At 36.9% G+C, this 13,191-nt stretch overlaps 1 protein-coding gene across 6 annotated transcripts in view; it reads right to left on the bottom strand.

Annotated features, from left to right (window-relative positions):
- ATXN7 (ataxin 7) overlaps positions 1-13,191 on the bottom strand; it is an 88,613-nt gene that overhangs the window by 35,582 nt on the left and 39,840 nt on the right. For 5 of the 6 annotated variants that reach the window (XM_071756201.1, XM_071756202.1, XM_071756200.1 and 2 more), the window contains one exon: positions 3,789-3,893. The exons of the other annotated variant lie outside the window; for it this stretch is intronic. In XM_071756201.1, the coding sequence (XP_071612302.1) occupies positions 3,789-3,893 (105 nt within the window). The remainder of the gene's footprint in view (positions 1-3,788; positions 3,894-13,191) is intronic. 6 annotated transcript variants of the gene reach the window in all.

Below are 13,191 nucleotides of genomic sequence, written 5' to 3'. Positions count from 1 at the left end.
AACTGTGCAGGGAGTTAAGAAATGCACACAATATAAACACAGAGGGAGATTCTATGTGGCATGGAAGTTGAAGAGGCTGGCACATGATTATCCAGAGTGTAGAGAAATACTCCAGCTGGAGAAAAAGACTGGTTTTTTTTCAGAATAGGTCATCTTGACAAGCAATTTCAGGTGCTTCACCCTTGAGACTGCATGCCTGAACATTATACCTTTTTCCCATTTTTCACATCTGAATTGATCTCAAGCCATCCAAGGAAGATGCCAACATGATGAAAGTGTAACCACTCAAAAAGCAGCAGCACGAATACAGCCAATAAAGGACTTAAGCCCCTTGTCCAGCCACACAAATGAAGCAGCTGCAATCTGACAGAAGAGAGGATTTATCTTGAAACAACTCTCCTCAGCTGGCTGCCCTGCTTCTGCCCTGCCAGATCCCCCACATCACTGCCACTCCATGCCAAGAGGGTAAAACCATTTGAGTATAGTGTGTGCAGCAGCTGACTGGCAGGCTAGAAGAAATACCACAAGCAGACTTCAGATAGCTCATTGTATTGGATGGCTTTTAAAAACTGACCTACACATGGTGATATGCATATCAAATATGTCAAAAAATTTCACAAAAGCATATACCAACAGTGTAGAATAAATTATTAAAATGGCAATTCATACTCCAAATGCATGCTTGAATTGCCTTAAAAAGTAGAATTTGATTTTTTCTAGTCAAAGGCAAATATATAAAGGCAAAAATATAAAAGTATCAGTTACATACAAAAATCTGTGATTTGTATCAATGAAGTATTTTAGTAAAAAGGTCAAATATTCTAATGACCAAGGTCACATTTAAATTATTTCTGACTACCAGCAGTCCAGGAAAAAAACCAGCATATGCCCTGCAACGCACTTTCAGCCTACCTAGCTAAGTAGTTTATCGCAAATATGCTTTGGAATAAATTAATTAGCTCATTAGTTTAGTTAATAGTTTGTTTGGCCTTCCTTTGACAAAAGTGACATTTTAAAAGAGCGTATTCTACTTCGGAAAACAAAATCCCACGTGACAAGTTTCAAAGAACACCAAGTACAAGTGACACATAACACCCCGAGCTGTAGAATATTTTAGGAGATTACTACTTCTCCAGTAACAAAAATAACTTTAAAAGACCCTAAGAACATCACAAAGGTACAGCTTCATTGATGCACTGTAATTTTTCAGAACTTGTTAAAGTAATCTCTCCTTTATCAAACTCTGAAATAACTCCACAAATAAAACACCTAATTTAGGGTAAACTGACTGTGATGAAGCCAATCAGTGTTTTACTTATTACCACAATAGCATACTTTTGTTTTAGAACTGAGTGTTTTGAGAACTTCAGCAGTTTCCTTCTCCTGAAATACGTTGTGTTAAAAAAAAAAAAAAAAAACCAAAAAAAAACCACTGTTGCCTAGTAATCAATCACTTGCCATATTTATCAGCTTTCAATTTGCTAGAATGAGGGAAAACTGCAGAAGGATTTCAAGAATGTGAAGGCTGATAAAAAGCAATGAGCACTAGCCCTACACAAATTCATCACGTCAGCCTCCTTACCTCTCTGAGGTTACAAGTTTGGCAAACTAAGGTCCTTTAAAACGTCCACCCCACCCAAGCCTGTTTTTCTCATCAGAATGACCCCGCCTGTTTCCTCTGCACACCGCAGCACTCGCTGAGCCTCTTCATTGTTCACAGTGGGTTTAAGAAATACTAAGAATAACCTCATCGGTTCCATCCCCTCCTCCTGCATTTCTCAAAGTATTAATCTGCCTCTGATATGTTTACAGTAGAGAGTTTCATGTTTAGACATCATGCCCCTAAAATGTGATACACAGAACAGGAACATTATATTACTATTTGGCCTTTTATTTTTTAAAAAGTATTTTCCTAACTTTCCTTTTGTAGTTCCCGTTTCACTCAGTTCCTTTTAAGCAAGCAGCACTTACAGAAGAGTTTGAATTAACTTCACCACTTTAATTAACTTTACCACTGGTACAAGCAGCATTACAACACCCCATGTTTCCATGTCCATGGTCAAAAACTGATTCTTTATCTATTCAGTTCTTAACTGTTTCTTCAATCTTGCCTCAAGGCTGTCATGCCAACAACTATACTGGTTCCTACATTTGTGCAGCAGTGTTTGGAGATCACCTGCTTACTTCAGAAAGACAACCCAAAGTGTTGCAGATACCCCCAGCTCTCCATCACTACCAACCTGAGCTAGCTGCATATTACTGAACTCAACGATGGAAGATTCAATATGCCAGCACTCAGACCTGGGCACCATCCAGTCTTTCCCCATAAATTTATTTTTAACTGTCAGAATCAATTTAGTATGATACTTTAGAAGGATTAATTGGACATCCCAAAGTGATACTCAGTAACAGGTGAGGAATCACACTGGCAAGGAGTGGACTTGCTCTTGGCTGATATAAAGGCTTACAGCAACCAGAGTAAGAAAAACTGATGCCTGTTTTTTTTCTTCTGGCTCTCTAGAGCTCTGGAGACTTACTTCCACAAGACTGTGGGTTTTAAAAAAAAAAATAAATTATTAGTAGTGCCATCCACAGAGTAATAAACAAACTTGTAAGAATTAGGTCACAAAACCTATTCAGACTCTTCCCTGAGTCACTCTGAACGACAAAACCGCAGAATCCAGCAGCCAGGGTATGGGTACAATCCACAAGGCCTTATAACACAAACAAGGTGGAAAGGATTACAAGTTCACCCTCTGCACAGCATAGGAAGAACCTTTCCTGTTTTTAGGAAGCAGCAGAAGCAAGTACACCTTTTCTTGCCATAGAGATGGATTATTTAAAGACGCAGGAAAAGTTACCCTTGTCCTCAGTACTAGAAAAGACTCCTACCCACACCCAGCATATTCTCCCTCGTTAAACACGGAGGCAATCAGTATGTGCACTGGCCTAGAAGAAAGTGAACACATACAAATGTGTACACACAGAGGGAGGAAGTAGTTCAGAAGATACTCCGTCCATCTTTTTTATCAGCACTTGGTCAGAAAACATCCCATTAATCGGTCATAAACCATCTGAATTTCCCAAGCAACAAAAAGCTGAATGCCAAAAACCTCCTATCCAAACATTGCCTTTTTAAATTGAGGTTAATTTCCAGGCTTGAGGAGTGTGGAAAAGAACTGCAAACCTCTCCCAGTGAGGTTGTAGGAAGTAAACTGATCACTTGAACTTGCACAGCACTTCACCTTTTCTCAGTCCTCTCTAAACACCTCTAACACCAACCAAGGCAACAAGAGCTTCCAGCATAGTTTATATACAAAACCATTGGACCAGTAAACAAACACAAATTGTTACTTCAGAAACTAAATAAACAAGGTTACTGGCCACTGGGAGCATACTAAGTTTGACAACAATTTGCAAGGTTAGGTTTTAGCTCTAGTTCACTCTGAAACAGAAAGGTGTAACAATAATCTGTACAAACACACAGGGAGAAATGACACACACAGACACACACTACACATCCTGTCTGTAAAATACACTCCATGTAATCTCAAAATTGAGCTGTATGTATGCACCATTTCAAGCAGGCATTAAAAAAATTAAAAAGACCAAGATCTTTATGTAACTGCATTACAACGTATATAAAATGATTAAACACAGGTTATGTTCTTTGACATTATTTAGAATGCAATGATCTATGCACCATCTATGTTAAAAAAAAAAAAAATTGCCAGGCTTAATCCTGATTTAACCTCACCCTTAATTATTAAAAATAGTTAAGCACTTACCATAATGTGATTGAAATGCCTGTGGTTTTACGACCTGATTACAGTGGTTACACATCACCAAATAGAAATCATCATGAGCCGGGCAAAGACCAAATATTGGCATATCTAAAAACAAAAAGACAAAATGGCATCTCTCAGCTGCTGACAATTATTGAAAAACAGTTTAATTACAGAGCCATGACACTAGTGTTGAATCATAATTGTAATACATTTGTATCAAATTTGAAAATGAGAAAAAAAAAAGAGCATATAATGCAATAGATAATTTTGTGCTGGAGTATTACAAAAGCAAAAAGTCTTCCTACAAAGATAAATGTAAAATGAGTGATTACTTGTAGAAAACATCTATTAGAAAACTGATTTAGGACTGATTATCTTGAACCAGATGCAAGAATGTAATAAAAAAGACTGAGTTCAAATGGGAAACACAACATAAGAGGGGATGTTTTATGTATTCTGAAAGGGCTTTAGATTTTATTCCAATTTCATTAAATGAATTAAAATAGGAACTTTATTTTCTATTTAATTTTTAAAACCATTTTAAACACGCAGTTGTTTACCAGGCAGTATTACATGCCTAATGGTTTTATTTGTTTAACAGTGCATTATAGTCCAGCCATCTGCTGCCAGAGATCTGTGTAACAGCTACATAAGAGAGAGAAACAGAGATAACAATATGTCAGAGCATGTGTGGATTTGAGAGATAACACACATACTTGTAGACTTTTGCTAATAAAACTAGTTTCTGCAATATTTTTTTTTAAGAATACAGTTTCTTATGAATATAGTTTAACAGTTAAAACTGCATTCAGAGGCCACTGGAGCACAAAATACAACATTTACTACACAACTTAAAGGTACATTTATACAACTAAAATGTTATTATAGCATTAGAAGATACAAAATAGGAAACTGCAGACATAGTAGTATAAATTCATTATTGCCAAACAGGTGGCTAAGATATCTATAACCTATATCGACCCTATGTAATCTATAAGGGTTTTAAACTGATGTAACGTAAATATTATTATTATTTTTTAAGAAAGTAAGTTATCTTAGCAGTAACTTAGAAATTAAATTAAGCTTATTTACCTCAGTGTTAGAACAGAACCCAGAGTTGTTTTTTCATGACACTAATTTGCCTATATGTATTTTTAACACCATCCATACTTTTGTTCTTTGGCAGAACACCCAATAATGAAATAAATTGAGTGGGCTGCATTTTCAGAGTAAATGTGCCATAATACAAGGTAATCACTGCCAGAATGATGCTGTCAGTACTGCAAGGCCCAACAAACTCCACTTTGCTCCTTGCAGACAACAGAATATATCTACACCAAATTGCTTCCAGAATCAAGGGCTCCCTTTGTAGGAAGTTATCTTAAAAAAATTTAATTGCTTTTATTTAAAGGATCAGGTCTATCCCAGGTTTTCCAAAAGCCTCGTTAGTGCTACATTAAAATTAAGCATGATACCTGCAATAACAGCTGCAGCTGGATTTTGCAGTTGGATGCAAATACAATGACCAAGAGCAGGTGATGTGTCTGTGATGTGTTGGAGCCACACTTATCAAAGTCACAGGCACCTTTTTGCAACTGAGGTTACATTAAATAAATAAATGAACCAAAATCTGATTGGCACTTCACTAAGTAGCAACTCTTGCTTCTCTGTTTTTATGGCTTTTTTTTTTTTAAAGTATTAAGCCCTCAGGCACATGTAACTTTCTGCAAACCAGGCAAAACTACTAAATACATGCTGGAGGGGGAGACCAGAAATCAGATAGGAATAATAAACTTCTGTTTTCCAATATCTACTTTCTGTGCTGTAATGTTAAGTTTATACTTTTTTTTTTTTTTTTTTCCTTACCTAGCTTAAATGTCATTGCTTATATTTCATGCAGGAGCTCACTGGGTATGCCTGTGTAAAAGAAGTTTCCACATGGCAAGCAAATACTCCAGGGTCACTTCCATTTGACTGCTAATACACCGTGATGAATGGGACAGTAACAGTGTGCACTGTCTCCTATTTATACTGTGAGCAGCACATGGACAGGCTACTACTGTATGATGTCTAACAAACTGTAAATCCACACCCTCAAACCTGTTTTCATAACTGTACCTTTTCTGACAAGACTGGATTTGCAGACTTTACACCAGCTTGTACAGCACACAGGAAACAGTTCACAGGAGGGAAGGATTGCCTGCTTCTGTCTCTTGCAAGATAAAGCACTCCTTGACACTACTCTGAGACACCACAGTCACTATTTAAGCACCCTTTTATGAGCATTTGCTGGTAATATGCAGCTCAAATTTTAAACAACAAGTGAAACAAGTTGGCAGAAGTTGATGTAAACAAAGATGTTTTCCTAGTTCGGTTTGGGGATCCCAAGAAATCTGAATAATTTACAAGTGTCCTTTACACTGTGAAGCACATCTTCAGAGGTTTAAAAATCAAAGCTCCAAGTGACAGAAAGCAATCCTAAAATACTAGCAAACACATACTCATAGAGAACCATTCGAAGAGTAAAACCACTTGACACAAAAAAGGATTTGCTGCACACTCAAAATCACAACTGAGATTTCAAAGGAAGTCAGATCCAGACAGATCACACAAATCTATGTAAAACCTTCTGCCCCTGCAGCATTCTCCTACAGTACTGGTCACAGAGCAGCAACCAAATGCAACCAGTGAGGGGGTAGTAAGGTTAGAGTCCTAAAAGCATTTCCTTTATTTTATTTTTTTTTCCTAAAATAAACTATAGCTTCTTATAATCAAAGCATTTCTCTAAAATAGCTACAATCAAATCCTTTTGATAGAGAAACCCACAGGGCCCTAAATAAGCCTGGAACCCAAGTGAGCACTGCATGAACACGAGATCAGCCCCCAGATTAGATACTGGGGGGCACAAAGCAGTGTTAATACTTCCCTGAGACCTGAACAGGAGTTGTAACAATGGATTTGGAACTGTAAGGAGTGGGAGCCAACCCAGGGCAGTTAAGAAGTCTGGAAGAGACCTGAATCCACACTTCCAACCCCCGTAGCCTCAGCTGCAGACAGCTGCCATGTGCTTCACTATCATTTTAGTCAAGCAGAGCAACAGCAGGTTTCAGGGAAATCTTGAGAGAATGACAAATTAGACCATTCAAATGCTAGGGAATAATATATACAATAATTTAACAAAACTTATGTAAGATGTACAAAGTAGGAGACGGATGCCTAACTTTCCTGTTCCCCCCTCAACCACATACAGAAGTTCACAAGTCTTGTAGCTGATATTCTAACATCTAATACTTTATACTTATTTAATTTAATGACATGCAAATTCTCTGCTTAAAAGTCTAATGAAGTTTACAGTATTTCACCAGTGTCATTTCAAACACACTGTTCCTGCAAGTTGAAAGATTACTTTTTGAAATACTTCACTGTAAATGTAAAGCCTGTGCCTCTCGAGGAAGAGCCTAGCAACCATGATTCATATGTTCCTGTTCCAAAGCTGGGATCATTTAACTCTCTCCATCTGAGAATGTTTTTCAAGGTCAAACTAAAAATTTCAATCAAGACCTCAAACTTTCCATTTATTTTCCCATAGTATATGGTATAAACATATAAATAGGAGCTGCTAGTTACATTAATTCTACTAAAACTATAAAAACCCAAACTACTTTCATTTACCTCTATAATATAAAACATCTGAGCATTGTGATCTCCAGAATTAACTTCTGTTTTCAAATGTTACATTGGTTTTAAAAAGGTAACTTTAAATGGCAGATTGATGGTCTCCTCCTGGACAATTCTGAGGTATCTTAACTACATTATTTGCTAAGCAGGTAATAAGAAAAATGCTTCTTGTTTGGAAAAGGCCAAGATAGCACCTCTTATAATAAAAAAGTAAAAAGAAAAAAGGACAATCTGGCATACAACACATCAAGTAACATGGAGCTCAGCATGTCTACTCTAAAAAACCTTCTCTGAAAAATTACACTGCCATCTCCTCCAGAGGGATGCAGAAGCACATAAGCCACCAACTAATCCCTTAGTATTTCCAGCACTCTTTTTCAGGACAGTTACACCATATAAATTTATGTCTGTGACCTTTAAAAGTAATTGTGTCCATGTATTCTCAATTCTACCTCTTAACTTCACAGACAACAGAAAAAAAACCAACCCCCCCAAAACCAAACAAAAAAACCCCAACATCCAACCACAGGCTAAAAACTCAGAAGTTGGAGAACAGGTCAGCAGTTTTCATTTATCCAGCCACTAACTAGATTCACCACAGCTCCACTGCCTTTTTTTGTTGGACTTTTTTTTTTTTTAATACCCCAAATGTATCACATTTCCTACAAAACTTGTTGTCCCTTTTCAGACTGGGACCATTGCACAATTCATCTATCCTAGCAACTAATAAGACAATACCCATTCTAGAAAAGAAATGAAATATCACCATAAAAAGGGAGGCCAAGATCTTCAGGACAGCAATATCTAGAGAAAGAAGGTAAAAGAAGCCCTAATTCTGGCTTTTTGCAGAAAACAGAACACAAGCTTCCTATTTTGCAGAAGTTTGCTCACCGAGACTGAAAAACCAAGGAGTGAAAACTGAAACAGAGGAAGAGAAAGCAAAACCAGCACGGGCAGAAGTGAAAGGATGAAGAACAAACTTCATCAGTTAGGGAAAAGAATAGAAAGCTTGATCAAAAATATTAAAATATTACAGGAATACATACAAGTACAGCAAAACTAATTTTCAAGCCAGAACTGCTACTGCTCACTTCTTCCCTATCTATTCCAAGTGTAAACATCTGCTTATGAAGATTATTTTTGAAAGTCTAACTTATCACAAATATGAACGTGCTGCTTGCCACTTACTGTAATTGGACAATAGATATTTGATCATGCTACCCACATGAACAAGTAAAATGTTATGACTACAAAAATCCCCAGGGTATAGCTTAACACACCTTCAGGCACAACACCAACCTGATTATACTTCCAGAATATTTTTAATCACCATGATTGTTATTAGATGCATTAAAATGTGATGCCCTCGACCATGAACTTTACACATGTCCAGATATTACTCCCTATTATCTTTACAGCTCTCCAAATACAATTTATTTTTCTTTTTACTGAGGCCTGATCCAAAGCCACTATAAGTAAATGCACCAACTTTTACCAATTCATCGGGCTTCTCCATCAGGGAACTGTTTTGGAGGTATTATATACAGAAATTGTATGCGTGTATATATGTGTATATATGTGTATATATGTGTATATATGTGTATATATGTGTATATATGTGTATATATGTGTATATATGTGTATATATGTGTATATATGTGTATATATGTGTATATATGTGTATATATGTGTATATATGTGTATATATGTGTATATATGTGTATATATGTGTATATATGTGTATATATGTGTATATATGTGTATATATGTGTATATATGTGTATATTCCATTATTTCAAAATGTTGTCAAATCTGATTTGCTTCAACTATTTAGTATAGGGACCAAGTAAGTTCAAATAATGCCCACATCAGCTATCTTGAATACATTTGCTGTGTTTTCTCTTCTCATTAGAAGAGAATCAGTCTTGATCATACTAAAGTGAAAAATATGAGAGTACACCTTGTTTTAACTTATCTGGTAGATCTCTGAAGGCTTGGTTTTATTAGAATTTTTTTTTAAGGTAAGACAACTCTTCACTAGCATCTGAAAAAATTCAAAAAGCAAAGGAAAAAAGAAACAAACAACCCACAGCTACAGTAACTCAAAACTAGCTGCCATCCAGAAGGAAAAGAAGTTTTGTGCCACCTCCCATAATTTGCTTGTAACATTCATCCCAGGTACTGTCAGATGCTGCTAAAGTAAGAAAAATATTTCCATAGTTTTTACCCTTTATGGTTGTGGAGAAGATGAATGTCATTTTATTATCTGAAAGCAGATAAAACCTCCCAAATGACTATTTTTAAGAGCTTGTGCTGTGGGGGAGAGGCACAAGGTGACTCACTAGCACCGAGTCCACATGAAACAACCTGCACCAAACCCAGGTGGATTTCAGACAGAAAGCTCAGCTTGGGTACAACCAGACTAATGGTTTATAGTCAGCCCCAAAAGCTACAATTCCACCAAGAAATCTGCACAGAGCCCTGCTGGATCTGCTGCTGACATTAGTTGTCAATAACAATTTCAGGTGCAAGAAGGACCTCAGGTAAGCCCAAGGCAACAGGCTTTCTGCACGAAGCACTGCAAGGGATCTCACCTAAATTATCTATCCAAAGCTCCCATCAATTCTAAGTCATATTGTCCCTTACTTCAATTGATTTGAATGTTTAAAAAAGGTGATCGAAGTTAGCACCTCAAAACTTACCTTTCATACACAAATTCTTTACTTTCTGCAACTAAAATATTTGCTACACAATATTTTTCCAAACTATTTTCCAGAAACACTCAAGTGCTTATCATTCTCTCTGTACATATTTATCAATGCTTAAAAGAAATTAAACTGCTGGCAATTTTTTTACTGGGTACTATGCAAGATGATAACAAAACCAAAAAGAAATATTCCTCAGGAGATATTGTGAACAAAATAACTAAAACCATATGGAATTCAGAGTGCTCTGTTTTGTACAGGTTTTAAACCAAAATAAGAGATTCTAGTAAAATATACATACTTGAGGGTACACTGCAAAATTTCAAGTACTGAACACTGAAGTATTAATAGAACACAAGTATTTTATGAACCATATGTGCAGGCATAACAAATTTGTGCCTGAAAAAAACATGTGGATAATCAAACAAACCCATCAAATTTACATACAGAAATTAGATATACATACAGATCCACTTCATTTTTAAAAAAATCTGTCCCATAAGGTTTGTGCTCACGTTGCCTCAGACACAAAAGAACCTTTTAATACAAAATAAAGCAAACCAAATGGACATTCCCATACCGAAGCTGTTTCATTTAGGTTCAGAGGGAAGCACTGCTGAAGTATTTTCAGCAAGGTTACCTATTTTTCAGTTCTTTGCCAACTCCATTCTGTACATTAAGTAACTTACATTTTTTGCACACACAGCTTTCAAAGCCCAGCTATTTGAGGAGAGGTTTGGAAGGCACAGCTCTCCTTGGATTCTCAGCACAAGTGCATGAACTTCGTTTCACTGTGCAGTTGCTGATTGATCAGATGAAGGCAGGAACAGCTGAAAGACCTGATTAAATGTTTTTGCTGCATTTTCCACTTTGGCAAATATAGCAACTACACAGCATTTTATTGAAGTCCTAAGAATACCCAAACCTCAGAGTTTTAGCTCAGAAAAATGACTTTCACTTCAAGACCAAAAAAACACCCTGCAATCTAGTTCAACTAGGTACAGGAGCTGCATTATGAGATTTGATCACTGTCCTGAATTTTTACCCATGTTAGAAGGCTTTATCTCCATAAGCAGAGTCCTTTCTGCCCGGTATCCTTTTGAAACTCAATAAAGTCTATTTTTTCAAAGCCACAGTTCCATAGTTTTTCCTTTCCCTAACTCAAGGCAAGATCTTGCCCTGTGAAACCTGAAAGGGCAAGGCAGGACCTACCTGTCCTGGCTCATGTTCTCTGGGGGTTCAGCCACGCTGCTCTTCCAAAACCTCATCCCCTGCCCCACCATGACCAGCAACAAGGTTTGCCACATCCTGCAGGCAGTGACCTTCCTCTGTGGGTACCCAAGTGGCAAATCCAAACACCAGCCTGTTTGCAAGGCTCTGAGCACCCCATCACTGCAGTTCTCTCCCTCTTGCTGCAAGGATGAGGAACCCGACACTGCCAGGGGCTGGGGCTCCCTTTTTCTAAAATTTAGCAGAAATAAGAAATTTCTGTATCATGCCCACTATAAAAGCAGATGGCAAAGTGAAGTGTGGCACACACACGTGCACCTGCAGCCTGGTGTGCAGCTGGGGCTGCTGATTTTAGGTTCCTAAGATTTGGATGTTCCTGAATAACATACAAAGCACATGCAAAAACAGACACCTCAGTATTTCATTAAATTATCTGTATACAATACATGTAATTAATCTTCTGGAAAATCTAACACAAAAAGTATGCCAGATTGTTCATTCACAGCTATTAAGCAGGTTTTCTGAGTTTATAGCACAGAGTAATACAAAATTCCAGTGAGCAAGTTCACAGAAGATTTTTCTATAGAAAGACTGAATTAATAAATTTCTCAATGAAACACAAGTAACGTATTTAAGGCTTTTCAGCAGATGAAAAAGTCTCCCCACACACACTATTCTGTTACATCAAGTTTTCATCAGCAATTTGAATGAAGTCAGTCCTCTTCCAAAGCTATTTCCATTTACTCACTAATGAGTTTTCAAAGCTGAAGATATTTTAAATTTCTCCAGCCAATTTTTATGATACTGCTCAAATGCTAAATGTACAATTTGTCATGTAGGAAATCTTCATTCAAAGTCATGCATTATTTTTAGGTGACATGATCTCATCGTGCCACTGCTGTATTTTAGGGAAGCCAACAAATCATTATTTATGAGTTTGTGTAAAAACAAAACAAAACCCAAACAAAAACCCCAAAACAAACAAACAAAAAAACCCCCACAACTAAAAAACACCAACCCCAAACCTATTTGTTATACACCCAATCCTAAAATAGCTTCAAAAAACTTCAAAGTTGAGTTTATTTTTGTGATTATGACATAAAAATCAAATACAATTCAGGAAAAAAAAAAAATCTTGGGAGTTTACACTCCCAAGTGTAAACTAATTGAAAATTCAGTTATCATACAGAAAACCAGGGTCTATTAAGGGGGGAGGTTTCTGGATAAGCAACTACTCACACTCTCAATTACAGTTAAATAAATCATTCATAGAATAGTCTAAATTGTATCTTAAGTCATACACTCTAAATCATGCTACTATTATGAGCTGTTTTAGCATCAACAGGTCTGGTGCTCTTCTCCCCTTTCACACACAGCACGCTGTGTACTTTGGAGCAGCTGTACTTTTGTAGTAGGAAAAAGGAAGTTTGTATTATTTAAACCTACACTCAGAGTTTACATAAAACCCCTCATTGCAGCAAAAGTATTTTGAGACATTGTGACTGCAAATGGTGAATGTGTTCCAAGTTCCTCACCCTCTCCCATCTCCTGTCTAGAGATACTTTTGAGGAAATAGAGGTGGTATGTGTGGGTTTTGCCATCTTTCCCTACCTAAGTGTCCAAGCAAGCAACTGGGTCCTGGCTGTATCTCAGCACCCAGTAAGTGAGGTAACAGTTTGAAAGGTAATAACCTTTCCCTTAGAGATTTACATATTTTCTTACTGAGAAGTGAAGAAATACAATGTACCCACTACTGCATCTTTTGTGACAAGAGAAAACAAAATTTAGCA

This window comes from Heliangelus exortis, chromosome 12, assembly GCF_036169615.1.
Source record: "Heliangelus exortis chromosome 12, bHelExo1.hap1, whole genome shotgun sequence".
Classification (NCBI taxonomy): domain Eukaryota; kingdom Metazoa; phylum Chordata; class Aves; order Apodiformes; family Trochilidae; genus Heliangelus; species Heliangelus exortis.
The sequence above is the reverse complement of the archived record's forward strand: the minus strand, read 5'-3'. Positions and strand labels throughout refer to the sequence as shown.